General features: G+C 41.4%; 1 protein-coding gene across 1 annotated transcript in view; it reads right to left on the bottom strand.

The window, feature by feature from the left end:
- LOC134411023 (arf-GAP with SH3 domain, ANK repeat and PH domain-containing protein 2-like) overlaps positions 1–11,992 on the bottom strand; it is a 50,570-nt gene extending 38,578 nt beyond the window's left edge. The window contains exons 1-7 of the mRNA XM_063144600.1: positions 11,815–11,992; positions 6,633–6,705; positions 4,193–4,338; positions 3,170–3,235; positions 2,348–2,397; positions 2,083–2,212; positions 139–224 (exon numbers count right to left, since the gene is read on the bottom strand). Of these exons, the coding sequence (XP_063000670.1) occupies positions 139–224; positions 2,083–2,212; positions 2,348–2,397; positions 3,170–3,235; positions 4,193–4,338; positions 6,633–6,705; positions 11,815–11,940 (677 nt within the window). The 5' untranslated portion in view covers positions 11,941–11,992. The remainder of the gene's footprint in view (positions 1–138; positions 225–2,082; positions 2,213–2,347; positions 2,398–3,169; positions 3,236–4,192; positions 4,339–6,632; positions 6,706–11,814) is intronic.
- Positions 11,993–14,359: the final 2,367 nt, after the last annotated feature.

Below are 14,359 nucleotides of genomic sequence, written 5' to 3' on the forward strand. Positions count from 1 at the left end.
TAAATATATAACACATACTACAAATGGAAAAAAATAAATGGATACCATAAAATAGGCTCACCTATAAAATATGGTGCTCAGGACACTTGTTAATTAAAGTTGTGAGGAATGAGAATACAGGAAACTGAAGGCACTTACTTGAACTGGGAGTTGCAGTGATTGATGTTGTTCTGTAGCAAGTCAACTCCTTTTTTGGTTTTAATCTCATTCACTTTAATTAGATACTGGAGAGAAAGGTTACACAGTTGACTAGCTGAGTTATCTTTTTGTTTGTTTGCTTATCCCTCCTCTGCTCTTAGCTGATTTATGTTCTGCAGTGATTAATTCTCTGTTTCATATACAAATCTTCTCCCCAGTTATGTACCTAATTAGGACATGGCATATATATATATATATATATATATATATATATATATAGATATATATATATATATATTGTAAACTATACCTTTAATTATTGGCATAGTTAATCTATTACATAAACTATAAAACAAACCAATTGTTTTTCGAAGATAACACAATACTTTGTATTTGGATAACTTAAAATCATTTTACGTTTTTGTCTTTTAAATCCTAATAAAGGCAGATATTACACAATTTTACATTGATTCTTAATTTATTCTTGACTAAAATGAACTAATCCTTATTTTTTCAACTTCTAGTGTGAGAAGAGTTTTCTTTTCTAATAACTAGCAGCAAACACATTTAAGTGCTACAGGTGAGTATGATATTAAGGTACCTCTCATACATACATAACCACATTGCATTTTATAAGCACAATACCAAAGCATATATGCATCTGAGGGAAGTATTGCATTTTCCTCAGCTACAAAACATTATGCTTTAAGTGCTGGGGAAATGTGATATCCCAGCAACAGAGGCAACATGCAAGCAAATTAGAAACAGTGGTTTTTTGCCAATTCTCCTTTCCCTTGGCAGCCCCCAGCACTATTTCCCTGTTCTGTTCTGGGCGGGGAGTGGGGCGTCCTCCAAACTGCCAAAGCAACTCCTCAGAGGGCTGTAGGCGGAAGGAGGAAACCACAAAAAATCCCACTCCACTCCTTCCCTCCAGTGCCAGCATTAGGGTAGCCACATATGAATTACCAAAAAAAGAGGAAAAGCATCACTAAAAAAAGAGGACAGTGATTTGCATAACGTGTAACCAGGTGACCTGTATACCTAACAGTGGAATTAACTGTTACCAGGTGACCTGTATGCCTAACTTTTCAATCTGCTGTCCAAATACTACTGTTGATGGGCAAAAGTTCTTATGATTATTTAACTTTAAACTGGAATTGGACAGGACAGCATTTCAAATAGAGGACCCCTTCAAATAAAGGAATGTCCTCTGCAAAAGAGGACACATAGACACCCTAAGGCTGGCCCAAGACATTTTGCTGACTGAGAAGGACAAGATGATGCCTCCCCATTTCACATTCAGAAGCGGATCAGACTGGTATGTAAATCTTATTTCAATGGGACAGTGTCCTTCTCAGGGCAGCATGGCACCTTAGGGGGCACAGGGAAGCTACTTGATCTACACAGTTCTGTCCTCCAGCTCCTTGCTACTACTGCTCCCCAACCCACAGCTTCCATCACCTGAGGCAGCAACCCCACTCTGCCTAATATTAGGGCCCACCCTAGCTGAGCGCAAGCCTCGTTGTGTACAAATGTTCTTCATGACAACACCAGGAACCAACATTTGATTGTGCAGCGGGGGGGGGGGGAATCCAAATGGGGCATAATAATATCATCTGTGAAACATTGTTCCTTTCCACTAATTACTGAGAGCAAGGCTCTTAATAGCGAAGTTCTTCGAATCTGCTTGGCTTACAAGTGTCTTGCTTGTGAACTCGAATTGAGGGGTGCTTCTTTTTTGTTACACGAGGCAAGTTGCTTCTGCAACTTTTCAAAAGAGATATATAAATTACTTTCTGGTAAGGATCTCTCTTCCATATAGGGAAGTGGGCTGCCTGTATACCATCTTGTGTAACCATCCATCCATGCAGCTTTCTCGAACAGAATGTGCTATTCGCACTGGAAATCATCGTGTGGAAAGAAGCACTTATCCATCTGCCTCACCTCACACATGTGTAACTGGAACATCCTTCGCTCCTTTTCCATCTCCTCAGCAATCTCCCCTCCCACAACCTCCGCTCGCACCATTCCATACTGTTTTGCCAGCTCCCGCTTTTCTTTCTCTATCTTTGCACTCAAACAGAGAAAAAAGACAGACAGGTGTTTATTAACAGCTGTGCGCAACCGTATTTTGCTAGAAACAACTCAAAGGAAGGCTGCCATAGGCTTGCATAATAGGAAAGAGAGTATTATCATCAGGCCAACTTACAGTTTGCTCTCATAGTCTTTCCAGGCTTTCTCAATAGGCTTTTTAAAGTCCTATTAAAAGACAAACAATTCTTAATACATCCTATATTTGTTGTCTATTTCCAGTGGAGGCTGGTGGCTCCGATGTCAGTCGGGTAGGGAATACAGTCTAGGTTTCAGTCAGAACTCTAAAATGGCTATCCAATTTGCTTTGCACCCTGGATAGCTCCTTTAGAGTTCTGACTCTTTCTGACTGAAACCTGAAACCTAAATTTATTAAATTTCAAAAATAGGCTTTCATGCTCACTAACTTCGCACATATGCACAGATTAAGATGAAATGCAGAAGATCATACAGAAGACATTTTAAACAATTGCATTTTACTAGAAACAACTCAAAGTACAGCCTTAATACATTGGCATAATAGGATATAAACAGGCTAAAGCAAATTACACTGTAGAAAGTAACTAAACCAGAGAAACTGGCTGCCTTATACTGAATTAGACCTAATAATCAGCAGCTCTCAGGCAGAGGCAGCACTAGCTACCTGATTCTTTTACCTGGGACTAAACTTGGAACCACTTGCATGAAGAACAGGTGCTCTTCCCCTCCACTATGGCCCCACCTCCTTGCTCTCAAACGTTGTGTTGAGAACAAACTTGATCAGAAAAAACACACACCAAGTTTTCCTAAGAATCTGAGATGCTGCCAAGAGCTGAAAGGAGACTAGCCGTGGCTTCCATTTAGTGAGATGTTATTATCTTGAAAGCAAAAGTAATGTATCTCAGACAGTTTCACAGTAATCACTAAAGAAGGAAATAGAACATTTTTGGCATTTACTTACCCCTTTCAAATCACCTTTGATCAGTGAGTCCAGGGAAAAGTTAATGTTGTGATAGAGGCTCACCAACTACAATGAAAATGGTTAAGAACATAAGAAGAGCCATGCTGGGTTAAACCAAGGGTCCAACTAGACCAGCATTCTATTCACACAGAGGCCAACCAGCTGCCCATGGGAAACCCACAAGCAGGACTTGAGTGCAACAGTAACCTCCCATTCAATTTCTCAGCAACTGGTGTATGTAGGCATATTGCCTCTGATACTGGAAGTATAGCCATTGATAGGCTTGCCATCCATACATTTGCCTAACCCCCTTTAAAGCCATTTACTGTGATAGTGAATTCCAAGTAGTGTGATTAAAACAAACTGTTAGTCCTGTTCACAAGGAATGTTCACCCTATGAAACGCTTGAGATAAATATGAGGCCATCAATTGAAGGCTCTGCCCCAGAGATCAATCAGAGATACAGCCTTTTCAGTAGTAGTAGTAGTAGTAGCAGCAGCAGCAGCAGCAGCAACTGCTGCTGCTGCTGCACCCTGGCTTTGAAACACTGGTAGCTGCTCATCTAGTACTGCTGCTATTGGATTTTAGGCACCAGATCAAGTCCTTCCCATTTTTAATGAACTGAAATCAATTTATTGTTAGCTGCTCTCTCTTTTTAGCCTCTGTGGGGAGCGGGGTTTGGGAATTGTTTTATCCTGATGTTTGATTGTTTTTGTGATTTTAGGATCTGATGGTTTTAATTTTAACCCACCTTGGAAATCAAATGTTAAACTGAAAGGTGAGAAAATAAATGTTCAAATTAAAGTAAAAGAAATACACATAAAATCACTGCATGATGATTTTACCCTGTCAAAATGGAATGGGTAGGAATTGGTAGGAATTTGCATACCTAAATTCCGCTAGATAAATAAAGGTAAGGAAATATTTTGGAACTTTCCCAGGGCCTTTACTCCTCCCCCTGGCTATATCCCCACCACCATATTTTTCAGAGAAATATGTGAGTGGGAGAAAACAGTTTTATACCAGGTTCCTGACAGCATCTAGCAGATCCCGGGAGAATGAAGCAAAGGTGCTAAAGGCTTCAGCCAGTTTCTCCTCTCTGTTGTTGTGATAGTTTCCTGAAAACTTCTCCTGGGCAGCAATATGAGCTTCTAAGTGGCTAATGAGATCTGCAGAAATAGAATGTTATTTAAGCATTAATGTACATCTCTTTCTAAGACAAACAAAAATATGCCCTCAAATTATAAATCAGTGACCTTTTAGGCTGAAAGTTAAATCTTATATGTGTCTACTCAGAAGTAAGGCCCATTGGTTCAATGGGACTTACTCACAGGTACACATGAATAAGATTGCAGCCTAAAGGTGCTTCAGAAATATAAAAGGATCTGCTATACAGCACACAATTCAGAATGGATTGCTTCCTTGTGTTTTGTTGAGTTGTCAAGGGGATTTCTTACTAATAGGGAATTGTGTAGGGTGATGTTTCCTCAATGGGAGCTAATGACTTTATCCTCAATAGGAAATGTATCTGCAGATGGTAAGTGGTGAGGGGGGAGGAGCTGTGATTTAAATTTGGGCAGGGACAAAGGTCGCAGACATACAGAGCTGGGAGTGGGCAACTTCGGGTGTGGTTCTCTCTTTGGGAATCTGATCTGGGATCAGAATCTGTTTGTTTCCAAGGCACTCTGCTCACATTTATTTATTTATTGCATTTTTATACCGCCCAATAGCTGAAGCTCCCTGGGCGGTTCACAAAAATATCAGTGTAAATAAACACTCCAAAACTCATAGTAGGACAATTCCATTTCCTTTATTAGGCCAACCAGTGTCACAAATTAGCAAGCAAGCTTTCAAATTCCCTAGAATTCTTTGTCAAAGTTAAATGTTAAAGTGTGTGTCTATGGGGTGGGGTGGGGTCAAGTGGGGGACTTGACTGATACTAAAGCAGTTTTCATGAATAGGATTCAGACTTAGTCATCCTTACAGTAGACCCACTGAAATCAATGGCACCATTGACCAGTCAAGTCCTTTTGATTTCAGAAAATCGTGTTTGCTTACCGCCACTTCTTCGCCTGTGTGTTTGTCCCTCATTACTCCCTCTTTTGAAAGAGGAAGTAAACAACTTGCATGTGGCTCAGTCGGTGGACGTTTTGATCCCGCTGCTTCTTCTGCACACAGCAGGAGATAGTGGCAAGTTCCATCTTTAAAAATAACTCTGACTTACTGGGGTGTTTTTTTGTTGCATGAAGAAGGCTAGAAGGGGTGGGAGGCACGTGAGAGGCAGACAACGTCCTGAGAGGGACCCATGAAAATCCATGAGTGCCCAGTAACGAGCATGCAATAAAACTTTTGTTTGATGGAACTCTTGATCTGGATCCAATCCATGGAATCTGCTTCAACATCAGCCAGCTTTTCTCTTCCACTCCCCACCCCCACTTTATTTAACATTTAGCCTGAAAAAGAGTTCTAGGGAACTTGAAAGCTTGCTCACTAGTTTGTGATATATTGGATGGCCTAATAACAGTATTGCCCTACTATAGGGTTAGGATTTTTTTTCTTATGGGTCAACACATTCACCTTTGCTTTTTGTGTAAACAACAGTTGTTATCAACATGCTTTATCAAGTTTCCAGTGGTCTCTTGTCAGTGGAGGCTGGTGGCCCTGATATCAGTGGGATGATCAGTCTGCTTCAGATTTCAGTCAAAACACTTAAGGAGCTATCCAAAATGTGATAGCTCCTTTACAGTTCTGACTGAAACCTGGAGTGGATTCACCACCCCACTGACATTGGAGCCACCAGCCTCCACTGTTTCTCATCCACATGAAACTAAACCCGGTAATCCTCTCCCTGGATTTCTCATTGCTCAGGGAAGCCACTCTATATCAAGTGAGGCCATTGGTCCATTGAGCTCAATATTCTCTACACTGATTGGCATTGGATAGTTTCAGATGGGAGTCTTTCTTCACATTCCCTGGAGAAGCCATGGTCTGAACTTGGGACTTTCTGTAAAAAGCATATGTTCAGCCACTGTTACCAAACAAGTAACTGTTAGGTAAAGTTAAGAGTATTTATCAGAAACAATTCACACGTGACATGTATGCCATTTTTGTTTTTTAAAAGGTTGGCTGTCATGGCTCCCTTCAAAGAATACTCTACATGGATGCCATGCTGGAGAAGGCTCAACAGATGGTCTGCACTACCACTCCCATCATCCCAGCCTGACCATGCTGGCAGGGGATTGTGGGAATTGTACTCAAGGCCATTTGGACGGCATGTTGGGGAAGACCAGCATACAAAGTATGCCTTCCAATGAGTGACATTTTTAGAAAAGTGGACACACATAGAAAGAGCCATTGGGTGACTCCTAAGCAATACTTAGAGGTAAAGAGAACTTTTCAAGTCTTCTAAATCTGGCACCGCATACCACATCCCCCTTCCTGTTGTAACCGGTTGTGCTCTAACCTTGTCCAGTTGTGTGCTCTGCTTTCACTGCTTTCCTCATTTTTTGCAAAACAGTTCGATCTGAATCCAAGGCCTAAAAGCATTTTTAAAAAGAAGAGGTCATAAACATGTGTTCTGCAAAATAAACAAACAAATATTGCTTAACATTTAGACTGAACTTTGAGTTCTGCATAGCTCAAAGTTGGTCCTAACAAAGGTATTAGTTGGGAGTGGGAGGATGTCTAACAGACCAAAACAGCTACCTATGATTTTTACACAGTGGCTAGGTCCACATGATCATGGAGGGAAAATAAGCCACAGTGGCTTATTTTTCTTCCCTGTGCATGCCAGTTGCGAGCTGCCTAATTAGCATCATTACCTGTGCCTGGGGGTGGGGGAGCAGGTCGTCATGATGTCTGAACCCAGCTAGGGATGCAGTGGCTGGGATGGTTCACAAACCACCCTGAAACCCATGGCTTATTCTAATGGCAATATAGGATATGGTGTGTGACACACATCCTTGAGGCTCCTTCACTACAGGCAAGAGGACTGAGATTGCTGCAGCATGTTTGAATTGCTATTAACCAATTTAAGGATCATGTTGCAAGAGATTATATTGTGATAATTATGTGCATGTTAACTACGTTAACTACAGCATGGATTATGCTGGCAAAAGCTTAGAAAATATCCTATATAACAATTGATGAATGAAAAAAGATCTGGACTATTATGATTATGAATAAAATCACCAGTTCTAAACTGTAATGGTATGGGAAGATAAACTCAGCACAGATTTTTCAAACACGGTGGACACCTTTTATTGATTACTGGAATTAATGTAGACCAGGTAAACTGGAAACAGTGCATATCTTAAATATTAGATAATCTTACCTGTTAAATATGGAAAAGAAAGGTGGATTATATGTTACTTTTGATTATGTGGAAGTTGTTATATATGTTCACCACTTTTGTATTCGTTAATAAAGTGGTATATACATTTGTGTAAATAGGTATACATATAGATATACAGACTGATAAGCTATCCAGGTTAGCATGCCGAATGCAATTTGGGGCCATGCTACACATCCTCCAAGTATCCATATTTTTGACCACTGGGGCAAATAGCACTGGGAAAATAGTATGGAGGAGAAGAGCACCACTGGCCCAATCAAATTCAGCACCACTCCCAGGACCACTGGTCCAATCAAATTCAGAGACCCCCTGTAGCTGCTTGTAAGTAGATATCAAAACATTACGAAATGTGCTCAAACATCTCTGGCACCACATATACCTTGGCTCATAGGGACCAATGGAAGCTGGTGGCTCTGATGTCAGCAGGGTGGTGAATCCCCTCTGGATTTCAGCCAGAACCAGTCAGAACTCTAGGGGAACTATCCATGGTCCACAACTTGGATAGCTCCTTTAGAGTTCTAACTGGTTCAGAATGAAACCTGGAGTGGATTCACTGCCCCATTGACATTATTATTATTATTATTATTATTATTATTATTATTATTATTATTATTTATATAGCACCATCAATGTACATGGTGCTGTACAGAGTAAAACAGTAAATCGCAAGACCCTGCCGTATAGGCTTACAATCTAATAAAATCATAGTAAAGTAATAAGGAGGGGAAGAGAATGTAAACAGGCACTGGGTAGAGTAAACAGGCACAGGGTAGGGTAAAACTAACAGTGTAAAGTCCAAACAACATTATTATTATTATCAGAGCCAACAGCCTCCAGAAAAATAGGTAGCACCTGCTGAAGCATTTCCCTGCACGATCTGTTCATTCTTTAGTAGTGTTTAGTGAGAAATATGGGGAACAGAAGCAGTCTCTGTCTTTGTCAATTCACACCGCAACATTTTACAGAGCACATTATTGCAATGGATGTGCTTCTTGGGACATGTTTCGCAATTCCCCAGCAACGTAACTGAATAGGCTGAGTGTTGGGACACCGTAATACCCCTCCAACACACACACACACACACACACACACTGCAGAGGAGGAGGGAAACTGTCCATTTGTTTCTTTAAAATGAAAATCTGACAGCAAGCATCAGCTCTGATGTCCACACATGCCCATTTGAAAGAAAGAACGTCTCCCTCCACAGAATAGGAGCAGCTGCAGTGGTAGTGGAAAGGGTGGATGGGTGAATTTCAGGGGCATCAGGGAGGGTTGAAAAAGGAACCTGAGCTGCTCTAGGAACATGGCAATTAGAGTCTTAGCCCAGGGAGCTGGAGCCTACACCAGCCTTCCCCAACCTAGGGTCCTCCAGGTATTTTGGACCAACTCCCATCAGACCCAGCCCAGAATGGCCATTGGACGAGAATGCTGGAACTCTTGTCCAAAACAACTGCAGGGGGTCACCAGGTTTGGGAAAGCTAACCACTACTAACTGGGAAGAACGGTGATCTCCATCGAGGTCTTCAATTTTTGTCCTAGCAGAGAATAGAGCCAGCATTAGAATAGTGTTAGAAACAACCACAAATGTGTTGTTGTTGTTATCCAGAAACACCCCCAAATCTCTACGTCTTCTTCAGGTTACTGCAGCACTTTCCGTGGTACTGTTATTAAGGTTGATCCCTCTACTTCCTGGTTGTCAAGCAGTATTAAAAAAACAAATACAGGTTGGATGCTTTCCACATATACTAGTGTAAAGCCCATGTTATCGTGGGTGCTAGTAATCTGAGGGCAAAACATACTGTTCCTTGACTCCCACTATGTCAATCTTGCAGAAGCTGTATGAAGATTAATTTCTTTCAATGCAACGAAGGACTTTTGGCCTTCACTTCCTCACACCTGTCGCCACTGAACAACATTTGCTTCTTCCCTTCAGACCTCAAGCCCACCTTCTTCCCTCTTCCCCCACTTTTTAAACCCCGTTTTTTTCAAAAGCTACTTCTTTTCCTCCATTGCCACCACTTCAGAGTGTTTCCCACCACCTCCACCACTATCCCTGCCACCAATATGGCCACTTGAAGAGCGAGCTCAACTGGCAAAGCCCAAGGTCTTCCCTCTGTAACCACCTTTGGGTTTTTCTCCCTTCATGCCTGCATGACACAGAGCTACATGGGAACTGTAGTTCCCCAACTGCCTCAAGCACCTGGTCATGGTAGGAAACATACTATTTGGCTATTAAAGCTCCAGCTTTGAACTTTTTTGAACTTTCAAAATTTTCTGTGTGTCTACACTGCTCAAGCTTCTGTTTAAAACCAAAACGAGCAAAATTAGTCTAGTAGATCTCAAATAATAAGCCTTACACTACCATATTCTTATATAAGATATCAAGTAGTTTCAAGGCTCCTACTGCATCCCTGTTATCATCACATAACAGTCTGAATGTGCTTTCTTCAACTTCCAGATAATGCTTCGACTATTACTGCCTCTCACATTTACTGTTTGAATTCCTGCAACATTTCCGTTTCCTGAGGTTACAAGCTTTTCTTTTTACCCTCGAAACTATTAATATTTCTAAATGGTTTCCTGTTTCTAGCTTTAATTTTACTTTTACATCCTGTCCTAAGGGACTTTTACTCTATTTTAGGTCAGTTAAACTGTATTGTGCAAAGCTTGATCAAGCACATCCCAGCTTCTGGATCCATCTTGGGTTCGCATGTTCACGAAGGGAAAATAAGCCAAGGTGAGTTTTCAGAGTGGTTTGTAAACCACTCCCATTACTCACCCTCACCAGGTTTGAACATCACAACAACCTGCCACCGGTGAGAGTAATCATGCTAATTAGATGGCTTGTGACCAGCATGCAAAGGGGGGGGGGGGAATAAGCCACTATAGTGTATTTTCTCTCTATGATAGCGCAAATCTGCCCAGTGAGTCCAGTATTTGGAAATTTGGAAACCAAAGATTTGCAACAGATTTCAAAAGAGGAAATGAGAAGGTGGGAAGGGAAGGGGTACTTTAAAGTTACAGTCAAAGGAAAATTAGATTATGCCTCCAACTGTCCTGCAAAGGTAGCTGCAAGACATTTTGCATTTTGAAAGAGACCACAGTGATGTATCAAGAGCTATTTGTATTAGTATCAGAGCAAAACAAATGGGCACATCTCACAGATGACAGTGGCCCTTTTTTTAAAAAAAAATGCTGACAGTGCAGTTTTATACAAACATTCTCAGAAGTTCCGTTGATTTCAATGTGGCTTACTCCCAGTTAAATGGGTACAGAATTGCATCCTTAAACTTGCCCACTAGGACAGCTACTACAGTAAACTTTCCCAAATAGGTGCTCTCCACATGGGCACATTTTGGACTGTAACTTCCAGCATTCCCAACCATTGGCCATGCCAGCTGAAACTGATGAGAGTTGAAGTCCAAAACATTTGGAGGATGGAGAAGGCTGTACTAAGGGCAGAGTTGCTGAAGGCCCGAAGATAAATCACTAAAGATGCAATCCTATGCATGCTCAAGTTGTGGCGGGGGGAACCTCTAAAACTCCCAACATTCCCCAGCCAACAAGGTCTCCCTCTAAACATGCATAGGATTGTGCTCTAAGTAGCTGTACAAGGATGAGACTCATTAAAAAATGAATTGCAGTTCATAGCTCACTATACTGAAAGAGCTTATCAGCATGTCTTAGGGAATGCCTTTACCCAGGTGAATTCTCCACCCATAGAAGGGACCCTGCTCTAGGTTCCTTCTGCCGATGTGGTGAAATCTGTCAAGGCAAAGAATTGGGCCTCTTATTGGTAATACAGCTATGGGACTGTCCCCACAGCTACTACCTTCTCTTAGGGCGTGATCCTTCAGTCATTCAGAAGGCAACTGCATACTACCAATTTACTTGGGAAATTTCCAATTGATTTCAGTGGATGAAGGGATTTTTGTCATGTGTGTTTCTATTTGTTCTTAATATTATACATACTAGTGGGGTTTTCAAGTTCTTATTAAGGTAATTTGTTGCTTTCTATTGAATATTATAGATATGTCAGCTGCTTTGAGCTTCCTCTTTTGAAGGAAAAGTGAGGCACAAATCCTTAAAGTGAGGCACAAATGCTTAAATAAATAAATAAATAAATAAAAATTTGCTGCCTGGTTTGTTGGGGCTGTGAGGGAAATGCTCCTGGCTTTCTGTACACAGACCAAGGAAGATTCAGCAGCAAATTTTCTTCATGGGGTTCCAAATCCTGCTCCCTCCAGCTTAAACCTAGCCACCACCGCTTCCTTCCCTGCTCCCCTCTTACCTCCTCCAGGCTGCCAACAGTGCTCCTGCATTTGCCCATGTGGCTGGTAAAGGATGAAGTGGTCGGAGAGCTCAGATCCTCTTGGGTCTGGGAGATGAAGTCCTGGACAGAGATTAGCTCAGCCATCCTGCCTGCTAAAGCACAGCACTGGTCTGTCCAGCAGAGCTGCTGCGCCGGATTGTCAGGCCGCAGAAAAAGGGGAACAGGATTGAGAGGAAGCAGCTAAGGGTAGCTGAGGAGGCCACAAACATCTGAAAGGCAGAGCAGCAGCGAACCCAGGACTGTCCCTTCATATCCCTGAGACGCGCAGAACTGTCCTGTCATCCTCCTGCTTTCCTGCCCAAGATACACACACACAGCCCCTGTGAAAGCTCTCAACCTCACACTGACTACTTTCTCACTACTTTCTATTTAAGAACAAAACAAAACAAAAGTACATGCTTGAAATATTGGCGGGGATCCCCATTTTAAGGATCAAATGGCATGCAAAGGTAAAACAGATACAATCACACTGTCTCATTGCTTCCGTCAATTTCCTTAATATCAATTAGCCAAAGACCAGGTGTTATATATATATATTTACTTGTATACCCAGCACTGAATCTCAAGAGGTGTCTCTCAGCCACAGCCACAGGAGTTTTATGTGAGGCGTTACAGTTCTAAACAGGCCGGTATTCTGTTGGTTATTTAGCTTGTGAAGAGTCATACTACTGAGTAATCAAGATTACCTCAGACAGTGGTTCAGTTGGAGCTGAGCCTTAGAGCTGAAGTCCAGGGCCTTGCAGCCCAGTGCAGGCCGAAATGACAACCCAGAGTGACAGGAGATGGGGGCTGCAGCAAACAAGCCCAGCCTCATCACCGAGGCAGGATCTATCCTACTGCTTTATAAGTGCACTGACAACTGTTGGGGCCCATGACATATTCCATATACTGTTTTCAAACCACTTTCACAGTGTTAGATCCTGCTTGGGTAGATCTGGACCAAGGCTGGCATCAGTACCTGAGCCGGGATAGATATGCCAGGGCCCAACAGGGCCCTTTATTATTTTTAAAAACATTTTATAGTCAGGGATGGCTGTCCAAGCATGCGCATGGTTACAGATGCTAATTTCATTATTTTTACTTGAAAACATATATTCCTGTGGTCATGATAATGCAATGATTTATGTGAATTTATGCAATGATTTATGTGAATTCAAAATGCAAAATCGGCATGCTCAGATTTTATGGCTTGTTTGTTTTTTTAATTCAGGATTGGCAAACAATTTTTGCTTTTCCTGTTCTACTATATCAAGAATGTCAAAGCAATTGTAAATCATAGAATTCGGGGGTGGGGGCTGAGAAATGTTAGTTGTGTGTCTTACAACTGAAATAATACACATGGCAATCTAAATTACACACACAACCATTAAGTGCAGGCTGTATAATTATCTCGCTCCATCTCTGGTCTCAAAATCCTCAGCAACCTACATACTGAGAATTAAAGTCATGGGTATGTTGCATTGGGCCACATATGCAGACAGAAGAATGCAATTAGGCAACAATAGAAAAGGACCTATTTCCAAACACATAAACATATTTCCTAACAGAATCTACCACAATACCCCAAAGCCAGGAAACCACATTGACATTAGCTGAGCTGGTGGAAGTGTACAGAGTAACTCATCTCCAATTGAATTTGTAGAGAGAGAGAAAGAGAAAATAAAGAAGTGCCTTCACAGTCATTTTATTGAATAAAAAGAGCTCTCGCTACAGCTGAGCTGAAAGACTTTCCAGTTTTATTTTAACTTTGCATATTACGGGGAAGTATTTTTTTCTGAGTGCTTTCAACTGGCCCCTAAAAACTTTGTCTATTTTTTTGTCCAAAACCTGCACACTAATCACAGCTGACAGAGTTGCACAAAATGTTGATTTTTGAGGATTCAAGGAACATGTACATTTTGACTCAGCTCCAGATTTCCCAATGTTCAGGGTTCACCCCACTTCTTCTTCTTGTTGTTGTTCCAAGATGCCATTTCCTGCTTCTGTTTGCAGCCGGGACATTGACAAATAATTTCCTTAGATATTCTATGTTCAGATCTGCCCTGATTACTTCATTTTATCTAATGCAGTGTTGGCTTCACATTGCTTATGCAGCATATGTTTAGGGTGCAATCCCATGCACGTATGGACAGAAATAAGTCTTAAAACTTCCAGCATTCCCCAGCCAGCCATAATTCCTTAGAAAGGAATCCTAAATTAAATCTGTAAATTGTGAGTCTCTATCTGATGGCTTTAAACAGATACGGTTAGGGCTTCCACCTAGAACACACCACAAAATCCATTGTCTACAGCCAAGCCTCAGTGTGAATGTACATAGTTGGATCATTGGGCAGGTTTATGCACATAGGGCTTGTCTATGTAGGTAGTGCAAATTGCTCTACTCAGCCTGCCCAGGCAATTTTGAGCTTTAAAAAATGTGTAACTTGCAATTCCCTAAAATGTACTTCAAGGAAGAAATGATCCATATAGTAAAATATTAGTGCAACTAGGTGTCTCCAGCAAT

This window comes from Elgaria multicarinata, chromosome 1 (assembly GCF_023053635.1).
Source record: "Elgaria multicarinata webbii isolate HBS135686 ecotype San Diego chromosome 1, rElgMul1.1.pri, whole genome shotgun sequence".
In the NCBI taxonomy this organism is placed as follows: domain Eukaryota; kingdom Metazoa; phylum Chordata; class Lepidosauria; order Squamata; family Anguidae; genus Elgaria; species Elgaria multicarinata.